Below are 17,867 nucleotides of genomic sequence, written 5' to 3'. Positions count from 1 at the left end.
TTATTCAATAATTTGTTGACAACCGTAGCTTTCAGAGAATTAACATAAACCAAAACTCTAAAATTCTCAATTTTAAAGATTCTTTAGTATCCTTAGAGCTGTATCTAGGTAATTAAATATCCGAAATGAATCAAAATACATATATTTATGAACATTCTTATCAGGAAAAGCAATTTTTCATTTGTAGAGATGGAAAATCAGTATACTTACAAAACTTAATTTATCTTGCGAAGGATATCGAACTTGATATGGTATATAACTTTAACCATTTAAACCAAAAAGGCTTCCAAAAACATCTAATAGAAATATAAATTTCAAGGTACTGGTAAATTATTCTGTCTGTTCTAACCTTTTACCTTTCTCTTCTTTTTGAACTTCCAGGTTCGTGCCCTGTATTATTTTCGTTATTGGGTCTCTTTTTCGGATTCCTTGCATTCATTAATTTTTCATAAGCTTGTTTGAGCAATTCATCAGAATTATACAATTGTTGGATATTATCAAACGATGGAAAGTGAGGTTTTAGAGATTTATTAAATGTTTCAATTTCACTTGTTAGATAAGGATCTAAATTATCATTGTTAGCATGTAATGCAATTTTTAAAATGTGCACTAATTGAGGCAATAATTGATAATTTGAAATCATGACTCTAGAAACATAATCGTTTGGGGAACCTAAATGAATATTTAAATCATGTAATCTGGATGACAATACTTCTCTTGTAGTTTCGATAGTCTTGGGATATAGTAAGAGAAACTTAACTTGTAAAATGTTTGATAAAATTTCGAATACTTGAAACTTCTCTGCATTTATTCCATTAGTAGGTTTCCATAATTCTAAATGCTTGATTAATTCTTTATATAGTTGGTCATCTTCACTTTTGTATGCTAAAACTTTGTCAAATCTGGTATTATAAAGAAGTTTGTTAAAAAAGTCTTCAAATTTAAAATTCCCTCTTTCATGATGATAACCAAATTGATCGAATAGACAGAATAAACGCAACAATTTCTCTTCAGTGTTAGCATCACAATATTCGAAATTCAATTTAGGTGTAAACAGATAGAAGGACATTTTTAAACTATTACTGAAAGATGAAAATATCAATAAATATCTTTCTTTAGAATACAAGCTTTTTAATAGTTCTTTTAAGAAAATGTCAGAATCATTATTCTCTAACAAGTGGAAAAAATTAATACTTTTATTCAAATTTAAAATCGCTTGATTTATTTCAGCTTTACTTTCCCAATAGATTCCATCTTGATTTATTATCTTGGTTAAATTCAAGCTATGATAATAGTTACAAAGATGTAATGATGCTAATGATAAGTTATAATATTGATTAAAGTAGATTGGATGTTTGCCTTTGACTGTTATTGATGATAATGAATTCAACTCCAAAAAGGAAAATATTTCATTGCATTCAACTATACATAGTTCCATAAATTGAGTGAAATTCTGCTTTTGGAGTTCATCCTTAGTATATCCTATATTAATACCAGCTTGTTCCTGATCGAAACACAATTGTTTTAATTTGATAAGTATTTGAATAACAATTACGTTTATAGTGATAATAATTAACATTTGGGATAAAAATAATGAATCGTTACCGTGATTATTAAGGGCTCTTTTCAACTCGATTGTCATACTGGACTCATCTTTAAACATATCGTCACTTAATGAAAACAACCACGAAAGATTATTATCATTTACTTCAAATAGTGATCTGATTGTTAAAGGTTGAACCAAATCTCTTATAATTGGCACGTTGATTAATTCAATGTTCTTTTTAAGGTTTTCAAGAGTTGGTTTGTAAGTAACCTCATTTCCAATGTTAATTTGATCAGTTGTTGTAGTTTTCTTTCGCCCTGATTTCTTTTTGTCCTCGTAGATGCATATTAAAGTTTTCTTAGCACAATACAGGCAGGGATCTTCTTTTGAACACTTTATCCTTCGCTTACGGCACATGGTACAAGCAACTTCAAGAGGTTTTTTGACAACAGGCTGATTTGTGTTGAAGGTTAGTTGGTCAATTGGAACTTGTTCAAGTAAGTTGTTAATATTGTAGGTAGGCATGTATGTAGGTGTAATAACACCACTTAAAGCATTTTCAAGATTGGAATAATCTTCAAATGCCATATTCATCAACCACTCAACATAGTTTTGATCGTTATTAGAATCAAAATTAGACATTCTTTTTTTCTATTACCAGGAATAATTTATTATGTTTCAAGTTTAAATATTGAAACATGAAAATAATTGAATCAAGGAGTGTTGAGATCTAAGTTTAGCTTATTTATATATCGAGTAAAAATTTTAAGGGGTGGCTAATATACACTACTAACTTTTACAATTTGGAAATATAATAATTTAGATAAAAAATTGTATTTCTGTTAATCATTAAAATATTGTGTATAGATATGGTTTGACATTTCAAGTTAATAAACATATATATTTAAGATATAAAAGTATTTACATAAAATCAAAAATGTACATTCATACTATTAATTTATTCTTCTTGTGATGATATTTGGGTTTTATGCTTCAATTTATCATACCTATCTTTAAATTTACTATGAGCCAATTGGATGAAGTCTCCTGCATGGAAATACTCATATAAAGCATCAAAAAGTAAATGAAATTCATTTGAATCAGAAAACAATGAACTTGCATCATAAAATCTCTCTAGGTAAGTGTAAATTTGAAAATTTACAAACATTAACTTTGTATTACCACTTGGCGATGATTTGATATAACGTAGTAAATGAGCATTCAACCGTATATATTCTTCTTCAACAATGTCTTCTTCATCTATTCTGTATAAGGACATTAATATCCTGAAAAGCAATAGATTCTTCACGATGTCAAACACCATAAGTTTTGAATTAGTTGGTCCACTTGTAATATTTTGGAATTTAAGAAAACATTCTTTATAAAAACTCAAATCATCATCATAATCATCATCAGAATCTATTAGGCGAATTTCATTGCATACTAAAGTGAAGCATTGAAATGGTCTCTTTGTTCCATCTTCATAAAAATTATCAATTCTTTCGAACATGAGAAATAATTGAAATAATTTTTGTGAAACATTATCTGTAGCAGTAGGATTTAGATTAGATGTATAATCTGAACCATTCAATTCCAAATGAGTTATATTTCCATGATGTCTAAAATTAGAAAATCTATAAAGGACTGAAGAAAATAGAAGGAAATATCTTTCAAATGTGAATAATTGCTTAAACAATTCTAACACCTTAGGTTTTAAAGACTCATTATTATGACTAATTAACTGAAAATTGTCTACACTCTTATTGAAATAAAGAGCCTTTTGAGCTTCATCCTTGCTATGTTTATAACCGGGATCAGGTTTATTTAACTTTTTCCAATTATCAATGTTTAAACCATGGTAATGAATACATAAATGTAATGAACTCAAAGATATATTGTAATATATAATATCACCCTTGCCATTGTTCATAAAATTACCACCATCACTATTTTTATCATCAGAATTAGATAATCTAGTTGAATTATAGGAAATATGAAAAAATATCCTACTACATCCAACAAGACACAAATAGTTAAAGTCCCTCAAATGCTCCTTTGAAAGTCCCTCTTTAGCAAACTCGAGTACCGTTCCAAATTCTTTAACCATATCAAAAGATCTAAACGTTAAAGACTTAAATTGATTCTCGGACACGATCAAGTTAAGGGTTAGAATGAGTAATAGCTCAGATAAATACAGTGAATTGTAACGATACTCTTCAATTAATTCTAGAATATCCATTTTCGAATCAATATCCTTATCATTTGGCCCTTTCTCTAGACGCTCTAATAACGCAGGTAATTCTGAAATAAGTGATGGAACGGTAAATGGTTCTACTAATTCTCTTATGTTTGGATTAGTAGAAATTAAACTAATATTCCTTTTGAGATTAGTAAATGTTGGTCTGTATTTGATATCATTTATCTGTTTAAGATACTTAATTCTCAGTTCGTTTCTTTCATTGGTCAGGGGTTGATCTTCTTCTAAATCATTGTCCAGAAAACTGTCTTCCATGCTTTCTATATCACTCATTTTCAAGGTGATTCTTGTATGTAAATATTTCAGGATAACATAAAAATGATTCTAATATAGTTTTAAAATAGTCATTTCTTATCTAAATGAGGGTAGTAAAATTAGAAACTTTAAATCTAAATTTAGATAATTTGTGCGACATTTCAATTAAGGGGGTGGGGCACAAATTAATTAATGAGGACCAATATTTTACCCTTACCCCTCTTACGCTACCAGTAAGCTCTTGTATATTTTCAGATTTTCTAATCTAGACTACTATACAAACTTTAAAAGACAGGAGTTTCTGAAATCTGAATATAATTTTACCACTAAAACTAGTTAAATTTCAATTTCAGCATATGTATATATTCTTATTGTAACAGAAGTGACTGATATTTTAAAAAGAATAATAGAAAACAATCTTTATAAGGTCCAAGATGATAATTCATTGATTCTAATAAACCTTTATTTTTAAAGTCGCTATCATTCTCACTTCTCAATAACATAACTTTAAATACACATCTTATAAATTCTAATTGTTTTACTTTTGGCTTACAGGTGGGTCTTGATATTTTGCGCGTGTTTTTATTTCCTGGTTTTATTTCCTATATAAAAAACTAGCACTAAAGGTTATTCAATACTCAATATCATTATTAGACCATAGCGTTTGTAAAACCCACTTGGTGATTATTGTTGACTGTGACAACTCCATTTTGGACGTTACTTAGATGTTTAACAAGAACTGCATCTTTGGGGTTCACATATTGCACATACAATGGGAAAAATGTCATATCTTTGTATAAATTTATAACGTTATTAGAAAACGTTTTATGCCTCTCTATATTCTTTTCAAACTTTATAATTTGATCAATTAACTCCGGAAAATGATTAATATGGTGAAGTATTAACGCATTCTTCTCTAAATGCACTAAATGAGGTACTAATTGAAAATTAGATATCATGATTTTGGAAATTTCGGTTTTGAAGTTCTCTAAAAGTTCATTCAAACTTGAAACTAAGTAATATGCTAATGACCATAAATTGGAAACATGAGGCGGAGTAGCTAATGATATCTTGAAAAGAAGCAAGCAACGTACAATTTCAAAAACTGGAAATTCTGATTCGTCTTTTGGAATCTCATTTATTTCAAGAAATAAAGGCCAGAATGGCCGGTGATCAGAATATTCTCCAAACATTTTTTCTTTCGGCAATTGTATTTGAGCAACGTAATCTTCTAAATCTTCTAAACTCATTTGATTAAAGTCAAGATTATTTAACTTTTCTACTTCCATTTGATTAGAGTCAAAATAGTTTAGCTCTTCTAATTGTATTTGATTAAAATCAAGATTGTTTAACTCATTTAATTTCCAATCATCTATGAAACTTGTATGTCCACAAAGTTTAACCAAATCAGAATTGACCAACATGCCAAACATTTGAAATAACCTTCCTGAATTTGCACTACCCAGATATCCAGTTAATCGTAACTGGGCTATAATATCATTATTTTGAAATAGATGTAAATTGTAATTAAAAGACGAAAATGTCACGTAATAACTTTCAAACATATATATATGTTCATATAGTGCTGATAATTTGTCTGAAGATTGATTATAATCCACTAATCTAAAATAGGAAATGCTTTTACTTAAATACAATACCTTCTGATACCCTTGAGCTTCGTTACCAAAATGAGATCCTTTCAACCCGTTAGCTTTATTCAATTCAGCTTCAGCTGATTTGAAAATTGAAAAAGAAACTTTCACAGTTCTCAATAAGTTTTTACTTGTAATTGCCTTAGTATCTAAATTCAAAATGTGAAAATAATTACAAAGTTGTAATGAACTCAATGAAAGATTATAATTAAGCTTATTGTGATCTGGATTATAAATGTCTGAATTCGGTCCTTTAATTACAGAGGGGACAAGCAAATCAATATCAATATAATGAAATATCTTTGAACACGCAATAAGACATAACGATTTGAAATTCTTTAATGCGGGAGGTCCCTTAACATTTGTGATATAGTTAATTTCGTTTTTCCATTCGAGATTATTATCATCCAGTGATTTTCGTGCCTTTTGTTTTAGTTGTGCTTCATTATTCTGTTCAGCATTCTGTTCAGCATCAGTTCCATTTCTAGACTTCGCTACAAATTTTTCCAGATGTAATTTTTTAAGCTTGATAAGAATTTCTGTAACGATTAAACTTAGACTTAATAGGACTAATAGTTTTGATAAATATTCTGAATAATAGCGATAATCTTCAATTGTATCTTCTAATTCAACATTGGCATCAATAGATTCCCCATCTGGTCCGTTCTCTAAATTTTCCATTAATGTATTCAATTCCTCAATAGCTGATGGAACTGTCCATGATTCAATCAATAATCTTATGTTCTGTTTATCTAAAATTAGGCGTAAGTTCTCTGTAATACTGTTTCTAGTTGGCCTATATGTAGTTTGCTTTTTGTCGTTGAGTTCATCGATATTAAGACTTGTTTGAGTTTTTCGACCACTACGGCCAATGGGAAGGTATACACAATCAATTTTGAGATGGGCACATCTTTCACAGGGTACTGCTCTATCACACCCTAGTTTAGACTTTTTACAATTCAGACATACTCCATAATTTGCTAGTTCTGTTTTTTCTATTTCTGTGTATTCTATTTCTGGATTCATATTAAAGATTCTTTCAAGATATGTAAGTGAATAATTGGTGATACCTGTGAAAAACCGATTTGATGATTCTATTTTTGATCCTTTTTATAGCCAATTTTAATTTTAGAAGTTTAATGGAAACAGGACTATATATTTGTCACAGGAAACCAATTTTTTAACCCAAATTGATTTTGTGGCTAATTCTCCTTAACCACTTCTCTGATAACGAATGATTTTAAAAATAATTAATAATCAAACATGTGTGTGGGGGGAATGAAATTAATTTCTAATCCTTTTCGTATCTTCAATTTATTTATTTATTGTTTAATTTTTCGTAAATTGAAATTGAGGGATGTTCGTAAATTAGGGGAAACAAAATCTGATCTGACCTTAAATTTGGAATGTCGCACAAAATATGATTTGTCTTTATCAGGAACGAAAAGAGACAATTTATTACATAAGCAAATGACAAATCGTCATTTATCAAAAGTCGTGTGCTCGTCACCGAAAAAAATATGATTCTCCGTTTTTCGACTGATAAGAAATCAAAAAATAAAAATAACGTAGATGATGAAGAGAAGAATAAGGAGGAGGTATACAAATTTTTTCATTTTACTTATCACTTTCCTTCTTTCTCTTGTTGATTACATTTGATCTTGTTACTGTTATAAAGAATAATTACGAATTAGAACTAATCTGTTCCTATAGACTTGCTTAGAACCATCCTATTCACCTTATATCAATTGAGTTCAAATTTGACTTTTGTCTGAATCTAATTAGCCATTATCAATTTCAATTTAAAACTGACTGATTGTGGGTGAGAATCGGTCAGACAGACAAAAATAGATAAAAGACAAAAAAAAAATCAGTTTTAGAAAAATTGTCGCTTTTTTTGAGTCTAACCCGCAAAATCTTAAACTAAAACTAAATAGTAACACAGATAAAAAAAATAGTAACAGAAAAAAAGTCTGTCAGTGTCATCAAAAAAATAAAATAAGACAAAAACGAATAAAGACGAAAAAAAGAAAAAAAAAGAGGTCTCAAAACTGTGTGTGAAATAAATGACAACAGCAGCCGTTAGTTCAACAGCTTCTACGTCTACCAGTCCATCTACATCATCCAATTCATCTACCGTTGCTACCACAGGTGATATCACTAGTACTGAGACTACTTCAAAATCAGGTGTAACTACATCGATCAATCCCATTTCTTCTATCACCAGTACAATATCTTCAACAGGTCAAGGTGATACTAGAACGGATTCATTAGTATCTCAAATTCAACATCCGACTCCATCATCATCATTACTGCCATTGTCATCTACAGCATCAACTTCAACAGCAGCCACGCCTCCAGATCTTATCGGTATATTTCCTAATAAACCGTCTACCCCAAGATCAATTGCTCCGTTATCAGAATTATCTTCAACTCTTCCATCCCCTCCCCCACTATCTATTGCAACATCATCTGGTGGAAATTCTCCAGTTTATCATAAATCCATAACTTTATCTGACATAAACATCACTAATATCAATAATACAATTCATATCTTACCTCCCATTAATACCCCTCATGATTTATTAAGTTTCCAAACAAATCTTAGAATCAATAGTAATAGTAACAATAGTAATAATAACTTTAATAATAATAGAATCCATCAATCATTATCAACTAACCTTAGAACCAAATTAATGAATCATAATCACAACCATAGCATAAACCATCATAATAATTCAAATAATGGTGCTACTGCTGTTGCTGTTTCTGTTACCAATCCAAATACCAATACAGGTACAACAACAACTTTAGTTAAATCTCCTTCTTTAACATCCACAACTTCCCTCTCATCAACCAATTCAACATCATCAAACTCATCATTCATATCACCCATGTTAAAATCTTCAAAACGATCTTCTTCGACTTCAAATGATTTATTATACGAAAGAGATAGATTTAGAGCTAGATTACAATCTTTCAATAATGCATTAGGAATAAAAGAAGATACTGCCAATACCATGATAACTAATATAGAAGGTGATATACCCAAATCTCAAGATGATCCTGATTGTGATGTATGTGATGGAATTGGTTCAAAAACTACAAAATTGAATATCAGAAGTAATCATAATCATACTAATCATACAACCAATGGTGATGCCATCAGTATTGCATCTAATATCATAAATTTAGAAATGTCTCCTTTAAGTCATAAATCATCATTTTATAAAAATCAACTATTATTTCATCCTCTATCAATCTCATCACCTTTCACCATAAAATTATTAAACTTAACTCAATTGAAATATATCTTTAATTGGTACTTTAATGAACCATTACCCAAAACCAACGAGATGTTTCCATGGTTACATGGATTAAACAAAGATAACTTTGCTCAAAAGCAATTCTTCTTACATCAACAACAACAAATGCAACGAAAATTATTATCGCTTAATCCCGATCAAGTCTCTGAAGATCATGATTTAGTTGATTTTAATGAATATAAATTAGATAAACCAAAAGGTATTAGATTTCTTATGTGTATAAATAGTTCAAGTCTTGATAATAGTGATTTTCTAGAAAATGAGAATGATGGTGAAGATGATATAATCTTGAAAAATACCATTAAATTGAATGAAATCTTGCAAAAGATTGAAGTTTCAAAATTGGAAGTTAAGAATATTTTAGTGGAAATCTTAACTAATATCCAAATGATTAATGATATTGATTTATCGGTCATATTGCAGGATTGTATTACTTTGAATTGTTTACCAATCTTTTTGAATCTTGATCCTGATAGAGGTATATCGTTGAGAAATTTCCATATTCAAGTATCGAAATTATCTACCTGTTCTGATTTTATAATTTACAGTTCATCATTATTGAATTCTCCAAATTTAAAATTACAACAAAGTATTTCACGAATCTTATGGATATCTCAACGGTATGAACATTATTTAAACAATGATAGTGATGGGATTGAACCACCAGAATATAATGTGTTCATTCTTAATGAAACTAAAGAGAATATGAAAGATCAACTTTTACCATTCAAGAATTATCATCATCAACATCATGTTAAACCTACCATTTCAAACTTTTCCAAAATAGAATCTAAGTTTTTATGGGAGAAATATAAACGTTATAAAAAACAGCAACAACAACAATTGGCCGAAACTGATACAAGTACTATAACACCTTCATCTGCATCCAGGTTGATATGGGATAACGATTATCAAATTAAAGAAAAGATAGAAACTACGAGAATGTCTTCCGCTACAAAGTTAGACCGTAATGTGTGGTGTGGGAATTATTGGGATTATCAAATCCTGTTAACATTTATATTGGAAAAGGATAATACCTTGACTAATTTACCTAACCCTAAAGATTTACTTGACTTTTATTGTCAACCTAAAAATTCAATTGTTTATAATCATCAAGATACTAATCCTAACTTACTTGATTATTTATCATTACCAAGATCTAATTGGAGATTATTCATTTATTGTCATAATGATGCCACTTTCCCTGATTTATCGAGTTTGTCCAATCTTTTATTCAAATCCGCCATTCAATCTCATAATCCTCAAGATTTAGATATAGAGCAATTATTTGAATATCATTTATTGGAATTCCCTCCTCTGGGTTCTATTGGAATCGGCGATTGTAAACGAGAAAATCTCATGTCAATCATAAACACATGTAAATTGATTTATGTGTATTCCTCATCATCATCCAAGAATTTGAATTCATTTGGTAGTTTGATATACTGTTCTGATGGATATACTGAACTGTCATTGTTGGTGTTATGTTACTTGATGTATTCTAAAAACATTGGCTTGGATGACGCTATGCTTCAATTGCATTTACAGTTTGGTCGTCCGTTTTATATCTTCAATAGTGATGTTATTATACTAAAGAAGTTGGAAGGATTATTGAATAAAATCAGTCCTGAAAATCCTGAATATAAAGATAAGATCATTTGGAATCAATTAGAACAATTATCATCAATCCAAGTGAATGAATTATTATTAGGCCGTCCATCACCAAGCAAGATTAATAAATCCTATAGATTGGGATTTATTGAAAATGATGATGAAGATGAGGACGAGGAAGAAGAAGAAGAAGTTGATATTGTCAAGCATGACGATGAAGAAGAAGAAGACGATAGTGGTTTATCAGCTGATTCAGTTTATTCTTCAAGTTCGAATTCTTTACATAATGATTTATCAGATTATTTACTTGATCATTCTTCCATAGACTGGGTTAAAGAAGTTGAAGGATCTATACCATCAAAGATATTGCCTTATTTATATCTTGGATCATTAAAACATGCCAATTGTTTACCATTATTGAATAAACTTGGAATCAAGAAAATCATCTCCGTAGGGGAAGTATTAGATTGGTTGAATGGTCATGAATTCAAGAAATTCAATGATATTGATGTGGAACAAATCGATGATGGAAATATTGAAATGTATAATATATCACCTTCAGCCAAGAGGAAAGCTCATTTATCCCAACAAAAGAAGAATAAACATAAAGGATCATCATCTCACCATCAATTCCAACATCATTTGGATTGTTCTATCGATTCGGTGATGAAAGTGAACAACTTGGAAGATGATGGAATTGATGAATTGACTCGATCATTGCCCACCATACTTGAATACATCAATAATGAATATTTGAAATCAAATGGTAATACCAAAATATTCATTCATTGTCGAGTTGGTGTTAGTCGGTCTGCTACGGTTGTTATAGCTGAAGTTATGAGACGGTTAAATATCAATCTTTCAACGGCATATTTATATGTCAGAGTTAGAAGGTTGAATATTATCATCCAACCCAATTTAAGATTCATGTATGAATTATTTAAATGGGAAGAGTTGCAGAAATTGAAAGCACGACAAGAAGGTGAAGACGATGGTAGTTATTTGCGAGAGATTGATTGGTTCATGATGTGTCGAGAAATCATGAAATTGAATATTCCCTATCTTTCTAATTAATTAACTCTTCCTTACATACCCTCTACCCACCCCTTACATTTTAGTTCTTTGTTGCATTAAGACATTTTTTATTTCTGGATTGAACAAATTCAATCCACTTTTTCTTATTTTTATATTCGTTATATATGTTAGAGGTCATTCAATCAGGATAATTATATTATTACCACTATTAGTGTAGATTAAATTTAGTACGCAGGACAAATCCAGTATCTTTAAATTTTGTGTGAGTTTGTCCGTCAAAAAACGAGCAAGGAAAAATTTTTGAATTTTTATACTGCTAAAGGCTACATATCGCCAATCTCCTTTATATCTAGACACCATCATTAATCAAGTTAGCTAAGCAATCAGGAGATCAGTCGTAGTGATAGAACAGAACTGAGAGCTGCAAGAGAAATACACCTATACAATGGCTTCTAATCAAACAACAAATCACTTGTTTGATGATCCGTCCATCATTCAATTAAGTAGTGGTGGTGGAAGTACCATTAATCAAACTTCATCCACGACTAATATTCATAATTTAGAACCAGGGTCTGCGTTATCCAAGTTATTAGACTCTGCTATGGCTAATGCTGCCAAGGAATCAACTCCAGATTTGATTCCAAAATCAAGATCAAGTACCCCACCTGCCAATAACTTCAACAACAATACGACTGAATATAGTTCGAATGAAAAGGCAGGTTCATCATTAATTTATTCAGTAGAGTTTCTTCTTTTCCTTAAGGATTCACCTTTGATTGAGGAATATAAAGATTCGATTGAATTGCCCGATAAAAGTTTCTGGAGATTTAAACCAAAGGGGGTATCAAGTACACCATCCTCATCATCAATCAATGACTTTTCTAATGGTAACAATAAGAATAAAAAGTCAAATTCATTCAATAGAAGACATCAAAATGAAACTTGGGAAAGAAAATCTTCCAATAATACTGGATTTGTCAAAGGTGGAGATTTAGAAAATTTCTCAAGTGATAAAATATCTCAATTATTGGGTGAACCATTAGATGAACTTGAGCCAGAATGGGATGCAGCTGATTCCAATACTGCAAATTCAGATTCATTGGGTATGATGGGTCAATCGGTTCAAGATTATGAAAAATGGAAACTTCAAATGAAACTTGATGAAAGAAAAAGAAAAGGTGAGAATATTACAGAAGAAGATTTATTAAGAGAACAACAACCAGTAGAAGAAAAGGGTAATGATGTTGATAATTTCTTTTCATTTGTAAAGACAGCCAAGGAAGAAAATTTGGAATCACAACCAGCAGCATCTGATAATTCAAGAAGTTCAAAGTTTTCTTCATTTTTTGATGCTGCTCCAACATCTGCTTCAACCATTCTTCCTCCTGGATTATCAAAACAGAATCAACCAACACCTCAAAGTCAACTGCAACAACGTCAAGATTTGATACACTCTCAACAGCAACAACAACAAGCTTCAGGAGCTTCAAGATTCTTCTCTCAAGATCAAGCTTCTAGTGGTCCACTTCCACCCCAACAACACCAAGTTCCACCTCAACAACAACAGCAACAACAACAACATCAGCAACATCAGCAACAACAGCAACAACAGCAACAGCAACAACAGCAACAGCAACAACAGCAACAGCAACAGCAACAACAGCAACAACGCCAACATTATCAGCAGCAACAGCAACAACAGCAACAACAGCAACAACAGCAACAATCCCAATCTCAACAATCCCAACCTCAACAACAGCAACAAATTCCACCTATGTCTATTCATATACCACCTCATTCCAATATTCCTCCTATGAACAACGGACCCAACTTAGGTCTTGGTACTCTACATGGTTCAAATAATAATGATTCTTTCTTTATGGCTTTATTAAACAAAAAAGAACCATCTGCATCCGGCACCCCTACTTCAGGTGGTGGTCTTGCTGCATTATTTGCTAGCCAACAAGAGAGTTCTGCATCTAAAAATCAAGAAATAATAAATCATTCCCCTGATCAATCTAAGGTAAATCCTGCTTCTCCTCAAGTACTTATGTCTCACCAAAGCCTTAATGCTCCTCAATCTCGTCAATTACCACCTCAAGGACCAAGCCAAAACCAAAACCAAAACCAAAACCAAGGTCAAAATCAAAATCAACAACATAGACAGCAACAAATACCACCTTGGATGAAACAACAGTTCCAGAATAGAATGCCACCAGGTGGATTTCCACCAAACATGCAATTCCCACCTCCACCACCAAATATGCAAGTAGGTCCCGGTGGTCCAGGTCCAAGAGGTCCAGGTGGTCCTCCACCACCAGGAATGTTCCCGGGTGGAATGATGCCTCCTCCTCCTGGTGGAATCCCACCTCAATTCCTCAACGGTAATCCAAATTTCATTCCTCCTCAATTTATGGGTCCACCACCTCCAGGTATGCCATTACCACCTCACTTACAACACCATCAACAACAACAACATCATCAACCACCACATACCCAACAACAGAAGGGAAATTGATTTCATTTAATGAGAAACTTATGATGAGAATTGTACAATGGTAATAATGTTGAAGTTTTCTTTTTACCCATTTTATTTATTTATTTATTTTATTTTTATTTTTATACTTAGTGTTATATGTCTATAACGAAGAAACTTAAAGGAACAACAACCTATTGCGTTCAATAAGCATGTGTCTTACAACTGTAAATATATCGATTAAATAAATAGATTTTATTAAATAAATAATGTTTGCATATAAATATGCTACTATGTATCATTACATTAAAGTGGTTCTTCCTCCAATTTCATTACTTGCGCTGCCGTCTGGCATATTACCATCACGACCAGAAACAAATTGATTATAGATTCTTTGTAATTTTACTTTCTCGGAAAGTGAGATAGATGGTTTGGTCTCCTTTAATGATTCAGCGAAATTATCATGAGTGATGTAAACTTTTGAGTCGTTTTCGTCTTCATTGTTAAGTTTATCCTTTGTCGATGAATCGTCTTGATTGGTATCTAACAACAGTTGGATTTGGTGTAATAATTTGATTCTTTCAGTTGGTCTTAACTTCTTGTTATTCAATTTTTCACTGTTAACTTGGTAGAATTCAATCACATTAGAGTTGGTTGATTTCACTTCACTACTCTCTTCCTTTTCTAATTTAGATAATTTAACATGAACAGCTTTCAAATATGCATTATATCCAAGCCCTTGCATATCAGCACCACTAAATCCTTTAGTCAAAGTAGCAATCTCTTCTAAGTTAACATCATCCCGTAAGTCCATCTTTAAAGTAATACTCTTCAAGATATCTAAACGATCTTCATAACTTGGCATATCACAAATGACACTCTTATCCAATCTACCAGGTCTAAGTAAGGCCGAATCGATCAAATCAGGTCTGGAAGTGGCAGCTAAGACATACACACCATCTAATCCTTCAGCCCCATCCATTTGAGTCAACATTTGATTAACAACTCTATCGGTGACCCCAGTTGAATCATGACCTCTTTTAGGAGCGATAGAATCAAATTCATCAAAGAATAAAATACATGGTTTAGCAGCTTGGGCACGTTCAAACAATTCACGAACAGATTGTTCTGAAGCACCAATATATTTATTTAAAATTTCAGGACCTTTGATACTGATGAAGTTTAATCCACATTGACCTGCAATAGCACTGGCTAATAAGGTCTTACCACAACCAGGATATCCATAAAGTAAAATACCAGATCTAAGTCTTAATGGACAATTTTCAAAGATTGGAGCATATTTGGTTGGCCATTCTAAAGTTTCTAGTAAGATGTTTTTAGCTTCTTTCAAACCACCAATATCACTCCATTGAATAGATGACTTTTGTAATTTGACTCCTCTCAAATTAGAAGGAACGTAACCCTCTAATGACTTTTCGAAATTCTCTTTCTTCACAGTGTTTCCATTACCATTGAATAAAATTTCATGATATATTCTATCACTAAGGATTTTAAGATCATTAGGTAAATAACCTTCAGTTTCACTAACTAAATCCATCAAATCGAATTTCAACTCACAACCTAAGTTCTTCACTAAGTAATCTTGTAAAATATCAAATCTCAATTGTTTGTCAGGTGCTGTTAAATGAGTAAAGTTTTCAATGAGATGACTTTGAAATAATAATTTGTTTAATGATTCCTTTGAGTTGGATGAGATTAAAATGGATAAGTTTGAATTAGGTTGATTGTGGATCTTTTCTAAGCTTGAGATAAAGAATTCTGTTAATTGATTTGATTTGGTGGAATCAAGATGTTCCATTTCAACATTTAAGATTTTATCAAGATTATCCAAGATTAACAAAGATGGTTTATTCCAAGAACACTGCTGTAACCATTTAGCCATATGAGTTTTGGATAAATTATTGAAGTTCTCATTCATTAATGTTTCACATGAGATATATTTAGTATAAAATCCATGTTTCGATGATATAGCTTTTGCCACAAGTCTTAAAACAAGTGATTTTCCACTTCCTGAATTTCCATAAAGTAAAGTACCAGTGTTTTTTGACGTGATGAATGAATCGACTATATCTTCCACAGTATCATCTAACCCAATGGCTTGAACTTCTTCTTTTTCAAGTTCATCTTGAACTTCAATGAATGAAGATGCACGTACCAACTCATCACCAATTTCAACTTTAATCGCCTTTTTGGAATCGATATTATATGGCTTTATCCAGCCATTTACTTCATCATTCTTCTTGAATCTTAATAAACCTCCATATGGTAATACATTAGGAATGATTGGAAGCTTGACAAAGTTGGTGAGTGGATTATTATAGAATGCTTGGTCTTTGTATAAATAATTTGTTAAGTCATTGATCAAGTTCACAGCCTGTTCTTTCTTTTCACTTGAATTTATGTTAATTTGATTAACTCTCTTCGATTGAATGATATAAGGATGTATTATTAATGATGATGGACGTTTTGGAAGGTTCTTGATGGCAGGTTTTAAAACAACAATATTACCAACTTGTAATTCTACGTTTAATGCAATGGCTAATTTGCATGAAAGACCAATACTATTAGGTGGACTATCAGGATAATTGATTAACTTGGCAATGATTCGTTTATTTTCCTTGTAACTTTGAACTTTAGATGATTCATCTGAAGTATCTTCAGGAACGGTATTTTTCTGTTGTTTGTCATTAGGTCCCGGAACAATTGATACAGCTACATAGCTGCTTATGACATCTTGCGGTAAGTCTTTGATGTTGGCATAAACTTCATAACCTGTGGTATTCGATTCTTTAGGTAAATTTGAATATAATTCATTGGGTAAGGAAATACCTCTCTTTAAAACAGTCGGAAAGGTTGAATAATCTTCAATCACACGATTAGATGAACTAATAGTTTCAGATTTGGCAGTATCTTCCTTCTTAGCTCTTACTTTTGGAGCGATGGCAATTTCACCAAATGGAGAAATCAAACCATAATTCGATTCTTTAGTCCCAATATCCGTGACTAATAATTTTGCCGTAGTAGAAGGACTTGGATAAACCACCAATACTTGATTCAATGCCACACATTTAGTTTGTTCTAAAAGCTTATCTTCGATGTTTTGAGCATGTAACTCTACTAACTCCCAATCAGAACTCGTCAAAGGTTCCAAACTGATATTTGCAGCTTCATAGTTCTGAGTCTTTATGTTGATGATAACCTTATCATTCTCTCTTAAGGATATAGCTTGAGCGAAAGATGGATCAATCTCAACACTGTCTCTACTCGAGTTAGAAGAAAAGCCTGACCAACCAGCATAATACTTTGATTTGGATGATGATGCAACTATTTCTATAATCACTTTTTGAGGGGGAATATTAGCTGAACCCAAAAGCTGATTTAGATAAGGAGGCAAATTCACTGAGTTTGACCTTACGGCCTTATATTTGATAGTGGCTTTATTATTCTCCATCCTTTATATCTATAGAATAGCCACTTTGAAGAAGTAAAATAAGTATAAACTGAAAAATTTCAAATTTGGAGATTTACTCCAGCTTTTTTACTTTTTTAAGCTCAAGTGGTGGTGGTGGTGGTGGTGGTCGTTCACTGTCAGAAATTTTGTTGCCGCGGATGAAAAAAAATTTGGTGGTGGTTAAATTTTGCGGAGTTGAGATCGATCACTAAATGTTAAGCTGAATTACTGGAACTA

General features: G+C 31.5%; 6 protein-coding genes across 6 annotated transcripts; 2 read left to right on the top strand and 4 right to left on the bottom strand. All coding sequences in view use genetic code 12, as the record gives it.

Annotated features, from left to right (window-relative positions):
- Positions 1-352: 352 nt before the first annotated feature.
- DFJ63DRAFT_333341 (uncharacterized protein) lies at positions 353-2,134 on the bottom strand (the record flags this gene model as incomplete). The annotated part of the gene is made up of 2 exons (XM_064907840.1): positions 353-1,855; positions 2,036-2,134. 2 exons carry the CDS (start codon positions 2,132-2,134, stop codon positions 353-355), a joined length of 1,602 nt encoding a protein of 533 aa, XP_064765219.1.
- Positions 2,135-2,346: 212 nt separating this feature from the next.
- DFJ63DRAFT_35630 (uncharacterized protein) lies at positions 2,347-4,392 on the bottom strand. Its single transcript, XM_064908793.1, has one exon. The coding sequence runs from the start codon at positions 4,074-4,076 to the stop codon at positions 2,505-2,507; it is 1,572 nt and encodes a 523-aa protein (XP_064765218.1). The 5' UTR covers positions 4,077-4,392; the 3' UTR covers positions 2,347-2,504.
- A 316-nt stretch (positions 4,393-4,708) lies between these two features.
- On the bottom strand, positions 4,709-6,736 carry DFJ63DRAFT_311021 (Zn(II)2Cys6 transcription factor domain-containing protein; the record flags this gene model as incomplete). Its single annotated transcript, XM_064905682.1, has 1 exon — positions 4,709-6,736. The coding sequence occupies one exon, from the start codon at positions 6,734-6,736 to the stop codon at positions 4,709-4,711; it is 2,028 nt and encodes a 675-aa protein (XP_064765217.1).
- Positions 6,737-8,406: 1,670 nt separating this feature from the next.
- On the top strand, positions 8,407-11,721 carry DFJ63DRAFT_283015 (tyrosine/serine/threonine protein phosphatase; the record flags this gene model as incomplete). Its single annotated transcript, XM_064904687.1, has 3 exons — positions 8,407-9,262; positions 9,293-10,882; positions 10,973-11,721. The coding sequence occupies 3 exons, from the start codon at positions 8,407-8,409 to the stop codon at positions 11,719-11,721; spliced, it is 3,195 nt and encodes a 1,064-aa protein (XP_064765216.1).
- Positions 11,722-11,924: 203 nt separating this feature from the next.
- Positions 11,925-14,330, top strand: DFJ63DRAFT_35937 (uncharacterized protein). The gene is made up of 2 exons (XM_064908806.1): positions 11,925-13,271; positions 13,398-14,330. Exons 1-2 carry the CDS (start codon positions 12,128-12,130, stop codon positions 14,198-14,200), a joined length of 1,947 nt encoding a protein of 648 aa, XP_064765215.1. The 5' UTR covers positions 11,925-12,127; the 3' UTR covers positions 14,201-14,330.
- PEX1 (AAA family ATPase peroxin 1) lies at positions 13,980-17,854 on the bottom strand. The gene has a single exon (XM_064908816.1). It carries the CDS (start codon positions 17,628-17,630, stop codon positions 14,460-14,462), a length of 3,171 nt encoding a protein of 1,056 aa, XP_064765214.1. The 5' UTR covers positions 17,631-17,854; the 3' UTR covers positions 13,980-14,459.
- Positions 17,855-17,867: the final 13 nt, after the last annotated feature.

Source organism: Scheffersomyces coipomensis (genome assembly GCF_036884675.1).
Source record: "Scheffersomyces coipomensis strain NRRL Y-17651 chromosome Unknown DFJ63scaffold_1, whole genome shotgun sequence".
Lineage (NCBI taxonomy): Eukaryota > Fungi > Ascomycota > Pichiomycetes > Serinales > Debaryomycetaceae > Scheffersomyces > Scheffersomyces coipomensis.
The sequence above is the reverse complement of the archived record's forward strand: the minus strand, read 5'-3'. Positions and strand labels throughout refer to the sequence as shown.